The sequence below is a fragment of the Otolemur garnettii genome, unplaced genomic scaffold (genome assembly GCF_000181295.1).
Source record: "Otolemur garnettii isolate 467f Iridium unplaced genomic scaffold, OtoGar3 scaffold00031, whole genome shotgun sequence".
NCBI classification, from domain to species: domain Eukaryota; kingdom Metazoa; phylum Chordata; class Mammalia; order Primates; family Galagidae; genus Otolemur; species Otolemur garnettii.
The window spans coordinates 17,842,409-17,854,599 of NW_003852426.1; the positions used below are offsets into that span (position 1 = coordinate 17,842,409).

The 12,191-nt window shown below is 44.5% G+C and overlaps 1 protein-coding gene across 1 annotated transcript in view; it reads left to right on the forward strand.

Annotated features, from left to right (window-relative positions):
- Positions 1–435: 435 nt before the first annotated feature.
- The window catches only part of ADGRF2 (adhesion G protein-coupled receptor F2), an 18,542-nt gene continuing 6,786 nt past the window's right edge, over positions 436–12,191 (forward strand). The window contains exons 1-5 of the mRNA XM_012804681.1: positions 436–507; positions 4,353–4,395; positions 5,125–5,276; positions 8,130–8,363; positions 9,262–10,623. Of these exons, the coding sequence (XP_012660135.1) occupies positions 436–507; positions 4,353–4,395; positions 5,125–5,276; positions 8,130–8,363; positions 9,262–10,623 (1,863 nt within the window). The remainder of the gene's footprint in view (positions 508–4,352; positions 4,396–5,124; positions 5,277–8,129; positions 8,364–9,261; positions 10,624–12,191) is intronic.

The window sequence follows — 12,191 nt, forward strand, 5'->3', positions numbered from 1 at the left end:
TTAATCAGTTCAATGTAAGTTCACGTTGTACATCAAATCAGTACCCTGAACCCCAGAAATGCATCAATGTACACACTTATGATTTAATGACAAAAATGAAACAAAATAAAAAAATAAAAAGAAATCCAGCAAGTAGCAGCTTCCTTTGGAGGGATTCCCATGGTAGAGGTGACAGGCAGGCCGCTGGGGGCTATCTCAGCAGCTGCCCGTGCCTCCCAGAGGGGCTGCTCCTCACACCTCAGGCAGCCTCGGGTGGAGGGAGTCATGGGAGACCACAGGGGAGCAGAGGTGTGAGTGGACAGCACGGGGACAGAGCTGGGCCTTGCAGGCTGACTGTGTCTGCAGTGGCACGGAACTGTGTGAGCTTCAGAGTGGAGACATGTTGCCTCTTTATCTATCTTTATAGAAGCGAGACAGTCAGCCGAGCAGAAGACGATGACTCATATACTTTTGCTGTACTGCTTGGTGTTTCTGTTGCCCACAGAGTCCTGTAAGACGTTATGCCAGGTAAGAGAAGGGGAAAGCATGGAGAGGAAACTGGCGGGGAGAGCAAATGGGTAGGAAAATCCATCAGGGAAGCAGCAGCTCTCAGCAGCCTGAGAACTGTGGGGAGGGAGGGGACAGGGCCGGAGTGACTGGCCCAGCCAGAAGTCATCGCAGCCGCAGCCCACCAAACAGCTTTTTAGCCAATAACTAACAAATTAGTTTTTGTTTTGAGTTTCTTTCATGAAAAAAAGTTGGAACAAAAAGAATTTCTCATGCGGTGAGGCTCGAAAGACAGAAGGGTAATCAACTCTTCTTTCCTCCCCCTGTGAGAGCGAAGCCTGTCGGTTGCTCATAACCAGGGCGGTGCCATTTCCTGAGGGACACTTGAAAACGTGGGGGTGGTGAGGGTTGACACAACGACCAGGAGGAATTAGTGGCATTTGGAGGCAAGACTTAGGAATGGCCTGGCACAACGCAGCATTGTCCCACCCAGAATGGCAATAACGTGTCCTTTGAGAAACCCGATAGTGAACACCAGGGCTAGAGCAGCGTGAGCAGCTCGGGTAGTCTATGGTCAGGCCAGGTCTAACTGGGGCGCAGGTTCCAGCAAGATGTTCCTTTAAATTTTGTGGGACAGTGAGCCTTATGGCTGTTTCTGGAATATTTTTCTTCCTACCATAAATCATTTTAATTTCCCTCTTATTTAAAATAAGGTGTGGAGACTTTTTGAGAAACAGAGAATATCAAAATACTTTGAACATCTTTGAAAAAGAGAATTATTATTTTGCTGGCAGATCTGGAAGGGAGTTTTGAGACCCACTGGCGAAGCCCCATTCCCTTGTTTCATAAATGGTGAGGCTGAGCTCAGGATCCGGAGTGTGACTGACCTGAAGGGCCAAACTACTCTCTACAGGGCCAAGCCAGAGCCTCTGTTTTCAGATTCTCAGCTTCTTGCTCTTTCCATTCTAATGTGTGCTTTCTTTTTTCTTTCTTTTTTTCTTTCTTTCTTTTTTTTTTTTTTGAGACAGAGTCTCACTTTGTTGCCCTTGATAGAGTGCTGTGGTGTCATAGCTCACAGCAACCTCCAACTCCTGGGCTTAGGTGATTCTCTTGCCTCAGCCTCCTTATTAGCTGGGACTACAGGCGCCCGCCACAACACCAGGCTATTTTTTGTTGCAGTTTGGCTGGGGCCAGGCTCGAACCCGCCAACCTTGGTATATGGGGCTAGCGCCCTACTCACTGAGCCATAGACGCTGCCCCAGTGTGTACTTTCTTAACAAGACCCTCCTTAGGAAAAAAATGTCTTGGGAAGTTCTTTCCAGGAGTTTCTCAAATGAAATTTACTTTATTTTCTAGTTTGCCCTTGGATGGAAATCCTCTCTATGCTCCACCCCAACACTAAACAGGGCCCTGGCTTCTGACTCCTTTGCAAAGGCCTTTCAGGGGAGGCTTTCCAGCCCCACAGCATGGTGGTACTCTCTCCTCCCTCCCCTCCTGTCCCTTGTGGACACTTTTCTACAAGATAGAAAGAATGTGGAAAGTGGGTAGAGCATGGGGGGTTGGCTGTTTTACTTGATTATTAGGAGTCTCCCACCAGGAGCATTTTCTTCTTTTCTTCTCATTGTACAAGTTGCTGGGTGCTCGGCCGCTGGGTTCTGCCCTCATGAACTGCCCACATGCCCAGGCAGCTCAGCAGGTTCAGCAAGTTGCCAGCTTGCATGTATCTTTTTTTTTTTACTTCACAGTATTAGGTTGGGAATTATTGGTTTCTGAGGCCAACGTGGTCCATATTGAATGTCACCCTAGAAATTAAGGGAGCAGAAGAATTATATGTGATGTGCTTTGGCAAATGAACTGGACAGAAATGAGTCAGATCCTTCACTTAAGAAGGCAGAGTTTCCAGAGCTGCTCTCAACAAAACAGCACATCATGGCTTTCTGCCCACGTGCCTGATTAATGAAATGTGACTCCACTGGAGTTTGTTTGTTTAATAGGCCAAGTATCACCCAGAGTTGTTGACTTCTAACTGTATTTATCATTGTGGATTGAAGACCAAGGTCCCATCAGGATGGGTTCTGAAAATCCTAAGATGCCTGGGTATCCTTCCACACATTCCTTCTGCTTGTTGCACTTGGACATGGTCTGGCTTTTCAGAAAGACCAATATTGTAGGAGTTAGGAAAGCTAAGTTATAGCTCCATCTGTAAGAGGAAGTCCCTGCCTGGCCTTGTGCAAGTCACCTCACTATCAAAGCCTCAGTTTCCTTATCGGTAAAATAAGGAGGTTGGATCAGATGATCCATAAGTCTTTTAAAACTCTAAAAAATATTATTTTAGTTTTCTTATTTACTGGAAAAAATTTTAAATCTTCCACTTATATAATAAAAAGTGACTTCTCTTGACTGTAAGGTAAGAAGTCATCTTCCATCTGTGAGCTCAAGGATGTTGGGTTGCATGAATCCTCAGTAAGGCCTTCTTGACTTTGGAGAGACCCCAAATTATCAATTCAGATTCTCCATAAGTTCTTATTTGGTAAAGAACAGAGGGAATATTCAGCCTTGTTTCTTGACAGAATAGAGAGAAACAATGTGTAGAAGAAGAACCCCGTAAGTTGACATGAAGCCCAAGGTTTAGTAACACAGCTGGGTCACTGAATTTCCAGTTTCCTCCCCGCTAGCTTAGATCTTGGAACTCAAATTGGAGTTATTGGGCCAACACTCTTCCCAGCCATTAGAGGAGAGGGTACTCTTCTGGGGTAGAAACAGGAAAACCAAGTCTTTCTCTCATACACATACACATGCACATATATGTCAGGGTGTACATATGCACTAAGATGCATATAGACAGACACATGTATGTGCAAGACACTGAAATAGCTACTTAGAAGGATATTTAAAAAGCCCAATACACAACCCAAATTCTTTTTTTTATTTTTTATTTTTTAGACACAGTCTTTCTTTATTGCTCTTGGTGGAGTGCCATGGAGTCACACAGCTCACAGCAACCTCCAACTTCTGGGCTTAGGTGATTGTCTTGCCTCAACCTCCCAAGTAGCTGGGACTACAGGCACCCACCACAGCGCCCGGCTATTTTTTGTTGTAGTTTGGCCAGGGCTGGGTTTGAACCCACCACCCTTGTTATATGGGGCCACCGGCACTGCCCCTATCAGGTTTATTTTTTATGTGAGCTGCAAGGTATGGGGCACTTAGACTTTTCTTGTTCTGTGATTCATTGTAAATATTTTTAGAAGTAATGCCACCTATATGTTGATATTCTCCTTGATATACTGGACATAAATATATCCTATTAAGTCCAAACAAAATGTATCCTCAATTCAACTTTTCTTTGTCCAGATTCCATAAATAAATACAGCCTCTCTGGTGATACCCAAGATGAGGGAGCGTGTGAAGGAGGCAGAATTGGAATGGCAAAAACATGATAGCATTACCAGATGGCAGATGGTGAAAAGATTTCAGTTTTGTAAATTTAATCAAACACATGACCCTGTGAACCCACTGCTAGTTCCTCTCCCAAGACTTTGAAGGGTCTTATACAAACAGGGGATTCTGAAGAACTAACCTGCATTAACTTCCTGGTGAATTCCCCTGTGCTCACAATGTATTTCCTGGACAGAAAGTAGGTCATCCTTACTGGACAGAGACAAGAACCTCAACTGAATTGCAGTGGAGGGGAAGCTGTCAGGGCTGACAGGAGAATAGCACCGTGGCCCAACTCCATGGACTCGACTTTGGGCGGCCACGTGGGGTTCATAGCTGATTCAGATACTGTTCATCTGAGATGAAAGTAAACTATCGGGCTGGCGTGCTGACAGTTGATTCTGACATGAGTTTTGCTTTTCCCTTTTTAGGCTGCCAGCAAAAGCAAGGAGAAGGTGTCTACCTGGTCGCATGGTATGTTGGCAGCAGTGCCAAGTCACGTGGACGTTTTCCTGCTTATCTGTTACAACAGAAGGCCACTTGCAGCCCTCTGTCTAATGCACGGCAGATGGAACCCCTCAATGGCTTGCATTTACAATCTGGTTTTTTCCCCTCATACTAAATTGCACCTCTGACCCCAGCCCTGTTCCTCTCTCTTCCCACCATCCTCTGTTCCATCCTGGTCTGAGGGTTCTTTGCCATAGATCCTATACTGAGCCAACTCAAACTGGGGCAGTGGCTAGCCCGGGTCTGTGATAAATGATGTTACTCCTTATAGAGTTCTGGGGTTGGGAGGTTTCTTGAAGAAGATCAGAGGCAGTGCATTCCAAACTGGGGCCGATCTGGGTGGTTCTAGGGCCGCAGGAGGTACTTGGGGGTCTCCTGAGGTCTGAGAGTGACCCGGTGGACTGACCTGGTGGACTGACCTGTGGGCTCTTCCCACTTCCACTGGGGCAGGTCCACTTTTATCTGTTTTATACACTGGAGTTCAGGATAAGATTTTGTTGGAAACGGTAGGATTTTTGCTGCTGAAATACGTGTCAAGCACGTATCCTTTGCAATTTTCCTTCACTTTCCAAAGAAAAGACAGCTGAAGTCTGCAGGAGTAATGGGCCTTCACTGCAATGACAGCATGGTGGTTGGCCCAGTTCCGTCCAAAGCTCAGACCTTCCTATCTGATACTGACGTCGCTTGTTTTCCCAGGTGTGTGCGATGGTGTCTGCGAGGACAATTCCCACTGCACTCAACTTTGCCCTCCAGGCACTCAGGGGAATATGGGATTTTTATGCAGGAAAAGGAAATGGTCCAAGATCACCGATACCTGCCGGACTCTGAATGCCTTCAACATCTTTGAGGTAGGATCCTTCCTCCGGCAACTCAGATTCTGAGCAAAGGGAGCCTCCAGTTAGAGGTGTGCATTGCCCTTGGTAAGGGGGAGGAAGAGCATGAGGCAGGATGGCGTGTAGGCACCTTTGTATGTGAATATGAGTGCACCTACCTGTTCCCCCCATTAAAAATGGCATTTGGAACTCTGGGCATGTAAAAGTTTGTGCTTAGTGCCCCCAAAGCCTGCCACGTTTTGAAGACACTTGACCATTTAGGTTAGAGCTGGAAGAGGTGCCTGGAATTACCAGACTCTACTTTTCTATCTTCAATTCCCCAAAGCCTTGATACCCAAGGTACTCTAGGGCCCTTCCCTGGCCAGCAGCATTCCTGCAAACTTGATAGATAGGTGGGATTTGCACCCGCCCCAGACCTGTATCAGATTCTGTATTTTATCACATCCTCAGGTGATTTCTGTTCCCTTTAAAGAGTGAAAAGCAAGGTCCCTTCCCTGAAGGGAAGGACTTTATCATCAAACAAAGAAACATATTTCTGCATAAGACTTCAGTAAACTTACATTAAAAATCAAATTCTAATAAATCAAGTCAGCTCACATGCCCATTTCTCCTTTTTTGGTTCCTTTTTCTTCTTTTCTAGTGGGGGCTTTACCTTTCTGAAGTTCAGCGTCAAATTCCTTCAGAGGAGTCTATGTTTTGCGTTTCTTTTGTTTTAGGAACATCCCCATTCTCCCTGGGGAAAGCCCTGACTAGCCTTCAAAAAGCTATCTACCCCTGCCCCAGGGGAGGCCCGAGCAAAGATACACATGGAGACCCACACATCATAGGTTTTAAGATTTAAATGCTTTAAATCAACCTTATAAATGGCTAAATAAAATATATTCCATCTGCTTCTTGTGTCAGATTCCATCCTGTATCTTAAAGGCAGTGGACAGCCAAGGATAGACCTCTATAACCCAAACACAGGTGCCCCTTGGCCACTCCTCAGGCCTAGGCGTGAGCATGGTCTCTGGGCTGGACAGAATTAGCAAGGAGCTCCTGCAGCCCTGGAGGGGCATGGAGGCACTGAATAGGGAATTCCGGTGTTTAGAAGCAGGGACACAGGCCTGGGGAGGCATACCCTACAGGTCCCTGGAATCCTTGCCTTGAGAAAGGGCAGACTGGATGAGGGCCAGAAAAGGGTCCTCTGAAGCCAAGGTCAGCAACATTTTTTTGCAAAGGGCCAGTTAGTAAATATTTAAGGTCACATGGTCTCTGCCTTGACTATTCAACTCTGCTGCTGTAGCATTGAAGCAGCCGTAGTCAGTACTTAGATGAATGAGCTGGCTGAATTCCACTAGAATTTTATTTATAAACACAAGCAGCCAGTTAGTTACATCCTATCTGGAAATAGTCTGGACATTCAATGAACTTCCATCACTTAATCTAGTTTAGCAAATCCCAAAGGGTATGGTTACCAAAAAGATTTGAGACTCCCCCAGGTAAAGATCTCTAGAACACCTCCATTATTAAAGATTTATTTGCAAACTTTTATCCCCTTCATACCCACTCAATCCATCCCTCTTAGGAATTATATTGGAAAACGATATGAGACACTAGACAAAACTAGCTACATGCTAAGTTAAACTGTCTGTCAACCAATGTTAGATTACTGTGTGCCAGGCAAGTAGCATAAAAGCAAGAACTCTAAAGTTCAATAAAAGTAAATGTGTATTTTGCTCGTAACTCAAAAGACACAGCTATTCCCATAGAACCAACAATATTAGCTTGGCCCCATCCACCAAAAGATTTTTAAGCCATGTGAACTTGAAAAGCATTTGGGCTTATTTATGAGTACTCATATATTTCTAAGCCAGTCTGTACCACGAAGGCAGTATACAGACAGACACGTGTATGCATAAAAGCACAGACACAAATAAAAATCCTACAGCTTTCATTTTAAACTTTAGCCATGAGTCAGGTCAAAATACATTAAAAGGTCAGTTAGATTCAACCTACGTCTCTGTAAATGGAACAGGCTAAAATTAATCTGTCTCACATGGACAAATTCTTACTGAATTTTGGAAAAAAACAGTGAAGCAGATTTACATTTCAAGTGGAGAGAATTTAAGCTTTTTCAAGAAGTAGTTTTGGTGTGTTAGAGGACGATGGAAAATGGATGTCAGAGTAACATCCAGAGGAGCCTAGAGAAAATTTAGAAACCTTGTTGACAAACCAGCCGAAAGAAAGAGAAAGAAGGGAGTCGGATAAAGAAGAGGTGGCAAAAAAGATGTAGAAGACAGGCAGTGGGCCAGTGAAAGGAGGGTCTCTCTCCAAAGCCCCAAAAAACAAACAGAAAAGCCCAGGCAGCCGTCCTGGGGCCACAGTTTGCCACTCCTGCCTCAAGTTTGCCAACTGGAGACCGAATTGGGGGAGAGACTGTCTGTTACCCTGTGCAATCCTTCTTTTATCTTTGGTGCTCAGTTGATTCATGCAAATCTATCTCAGAATCTCAGTTTTTAAGATAGCTTCACGACTCATGCTGCGCCCTTCAGGAATAGTAGAAAATAAGCTTATATGACACTAGAAATTTACATGCAGACAAAAGGTGTCTGACCTGGCATGCTAAAGACAGCAGTTGCTATTCTGGGGGTCGGGCATAGGGATAGGCAGTTGGGAAGTTGGGACTTTTATTTTCTGGTTCATGCACGTGTACCTTGGTATTGGCCAAGGTATCTCACAGCAGATGTGACTTTAAAAGTGTGAAATAGAAAAATATTACACAATATACAATTGTGTAATAAGACTGTGCTACATTTTACTAAAGGTACTTTTCCATTTCACACAAAAATAACGTAATGAAAATGTCTTTCTTAATTGTCATGTTAGGAGAATACATACTCGGTTCCATCGGTGGAAGGAAGTATCAGAATACATGAATATTCCGAAATGCCTGAGACCATAACAGACATGCTGCTGCAGAAGTGTCCGAGAGATTTGTCCTGTGTCGTTACAAATATTCAGCAGTCTCCGCGGATACCAGGCAACATCGCTGTCATCGTGGAACTCCTACACAACATATCAACAGCGCTACTGACAGATGTCGATGAGGCAAAGATGCAGGTGAATGGCCTTGAATATTGGGTAGATGGGCAGAGGATGCAGGTTGGCGGGAGTACTCTGAGTACTTCTGGGGGGCTGGGGAACACATCTGTCACCTCAGTATTTCCGATCCTAGCAAAAACAAGTGCTCAATAAATCTTTGTTGAAGAAAGAATGAATAAATGCATGGAAAAAGTAAACATGGTGAATCAAGAGACATTTCCAGGGAATGCTTCCTTCGTACTGTGGTGGATGTTGGAGTATGGTTTTCCGATGCATATCTTGGCTGCTAAAATATCTTGTCCCACCCAGCAGGGACTAAGTCTTTTCTTATTTTTATCTGTGAGTTGTAACTGTTTACTCAAATGGAAAATAATTGAATGCAAAGATAACAGTCATGCATATCTGCCGCAGAAATGGGAAATGGCTGGGATCCATGTCTTCTATTTTTGATCTTCAAAGCCAAGAGGGTAGTAAAAAGCAGATTCAGCCTCTGGGGTGAATTTCCAAGTTAGTATCACGTGTTCCTATACACGATCCTACAACAAAGTTGGGATTTAATAGAAGTTAATTACATGACGGATGCTCTGACCAGGGTAAGAAAATTGCTAGTGTGGCCCAGCTGTGCAATGGAGTGGATGATGGATGTGAGCTTGTGGAAGGCTGCCCACTTTCGTGGCATTGCCATAAACAGGAGGAGGCCTGGCAAGGCATTCCCTTGTCGCGCTGTCCTCTAACTGAAACTTCAGTGTACATGTAGGCAACTGGAGATAGGATGCTGATTCTGATTCATCTAGTCAGGGGTGAGGCTTGAGATCCCAGGGGATGCCTAAGCTGCTGACTTTTTAAAAGTGCGTCTTGACTGTACTAGTAGTTTCAGAGAATGGCCTCAGTACTAATTCTGGTCCTTCATTGGCAGAGTTACAGCACCATGGCCAACCACATTCTTAACAGCAAAAGCATCTCAAACTGGACCTTCATTCCTGATAGAAACAGCAGCTGTGTCCTGCTGAGCTCAGTCAATTCCTTTGCAAGAAAGCTATTCATAAATAAACATTCCATTAACATTTCCAACGTGTTCATTCACACCATGGGCACCACCCTATCTGGAGACGACACTGGAAAAAATTTCACTTTTTCAATGAGAGTTAATGATACCAACAATGAAGTCACCGGGAGGGTGCTGGTCAGCAGAGATGAGCTTCAGAAGGTGCCTTCCCCTTCCCAGGTCATCAGTATTGCATTTCCTACCCTTGGGGCCATTCTGGAAGCCAGTCTTATGGAAAATGTTACTGTGAATGGGCTTGTCCTGTCTGTCATTTTGCCCAAGGAACTTAAAAGAATCTCATTGATTTTTGAAAAGATCAGCAAATCAGAGGAGAGAAGGACTCAGTGTGTTGGCTGGCACTCCTTGGAGAGCAGATGGGACCAGCAGGCCTGTGAAATGATTCAAGAAAACCCCCAGCAAGCTGTTTGCAAATGTAGGCCAAGCAAATTGTTTACCTCATTCTCCATTCTTATGTCACCCCACATCTTGGAGAGCCCAATCCTGATCTACATTACGTACGTAGGCCTGGGCGTTTCTATCTGCAGCTTGATCCTTTGCTTGTCCATTGAGGCCATAGTTTGGGGCCAAGTGACAAAGACGGAGATCTCATATTTACGCCACCTGTGCATTATCAATGTTGCCGCCACCTTGCTGGTGGCTGACGTGTGGTTCATCGTGGCTTCCTTTCTCAGTGGTCCAGTGACACACCACAATGGATGCGTGGCAGCCACGTTTTTTGTTCATTACTTTTACCTTGCTGTGTTTTTCTGGATGCTCGCCAAGGCACTGCTTATCCTCTACGGAATCCTGATTGTTTTCCATACGTTGCCCAAGTCAGTCCTGGTGGCATCTCTCTTTTCAGTGGGTTACGGATGCCCTTTGGTCATTGCTGTTATCACAGTTGCTGTCACCGAGCCTGGCAGAGGCTACTTACGGCCTGAGGCCTGCTGGCTCAACTGGGACATGACCAAAGCCCTCCTGGCCTTTGTTGTCCCAGCTCTGGCCATCGTGGTAGTAAACCTGATCACAGTCACACTGGTGATCGTCAAGACCCAGCGAGCTGCCATCGGCAGTTCCATGTTCCAGGAAGTGAGAGCTATTGTAAGAATCAGTAAGAACATCGCCATCCTCACACCGCTGCTGGGACTGACCTGGGGGTTTGGGATAGCCACGGTCATCGACAGTAGCTCCCTGGCCTTCCACATCACCTTCTCCTTGCTCAATGCCTTTCAGGTAAGTCCAGATGCCTCTGACTTCACTCAGGTGAGAGGGTTTATAAAGAGGTTTTGGGATCAGGAACTTGAGACATTGGATTTCTATATAAAAGACAATAGACTTGGAATAATGTACCATGTAAGGCTTTTGTTCTAGGAAGATCTGGATTTGAATCCTGACTCGTTTATTGAAACATGTAACATGATCCAGGGATATTTACTTAACTTTTTCAGGACATTTTCTCCTTATATATAAAATTGGTATAGTATTGCTCACTCTATATAGGAGTGTTTGCTGAACTGAAATTCAGGAGCATTGAATTTTTCCCCCAGTCCTATTAATGACTAGTTTTGTAAACATGCATAAGGTAATTGATAATTAATACAAGTTACATAAATGTAGAGTACAATGAACATTTCTGTAAAAATGCAAAAAAAAGAGATTCAAAATATGAGACACCCCTATTATAGGAGTGTTTGGAATGAAATTTACCATTATATGAAATGGTAAATGGGAAAGTATCAAGTACTAAAATGGTTTAAAAATTATAAATAGCCTATAATAGACTGAGCTGATACGATTTAGAAATTAAGCAGTAATATCTTCTCCCAAATTTAGGTATATAACTGGAGGTATTAAAATTTGTACATGGATTATATTTCCTTAATTCTATAATTCCACTTAGAATTTTTAGTTACCATTTGAAGCCATCTTATTTTAACAAGGAAAGTCAAGCAATCCTCAAAACTCATCTCTACCTAATAATTTGTCTTCATTTTCCTATGCTCTTGAGGTTATTTGCATCTACTGCATCTGTCTGATGGAAATTCCATATGATGAGGTGATACTGCCCATCTCTTCCTAACTCCAGGCTCAGCGATGCCCCATTGCTAGATTAAGTAAGCCATAGTGGGAGAATTTAATCATAGGGATTGGTGATTGACATTTACTAGCATCTCACTGGATCAGGGCATCCTTGGGAGAGAAGGAAGAGCCGTGGATCTACTGAGGTGGGAGACCCAGCAGCGGGGCAGGGAGAAGCCAGAGAGTGGGGTCTCACAGTAACAGCAGATGAGGGGCATCTGAGGCTGACATAGGAGATGGAGGAGAGAGATTTGGAGACATGTCAGGACGTGCAGAGGGTGTGGGAGGAAGACCCCAACCACCCCTTTTACTATATGGAAATTGTTTCATGTAGTTAGTTGTTGGGTTGCCCACCTTGTCAGTCCAAAACTTCTGGGTGGTACCCTTCCTTGTCTTCCTTGAGCATAATTGTGAGCTGGCTGAGGTTTGGGGAATCCTTCATATCCATGTTGGTGGGAGAAACCTGGGAGAACATGTTGAGATTTACCTGCTCAAATTATGCTTTACCTACTGAAGGAAACAAAGTAACTGCTACCAGTGAATTCTGTCTAGGAGGATTCTCTTATCCTTTCTCAATCAGATACTGGACTTCACAACTCATCTTTTTTTTTTTTTTGAGACGGAGCCTCAAGCTATCCCCATGGGTAGAGTGCCATGGCATCACGCTCACAGCAACCTCCAACTCCTGGGCTCAAGCGAGTCTCCTGCCTCAGCCTCCCAAG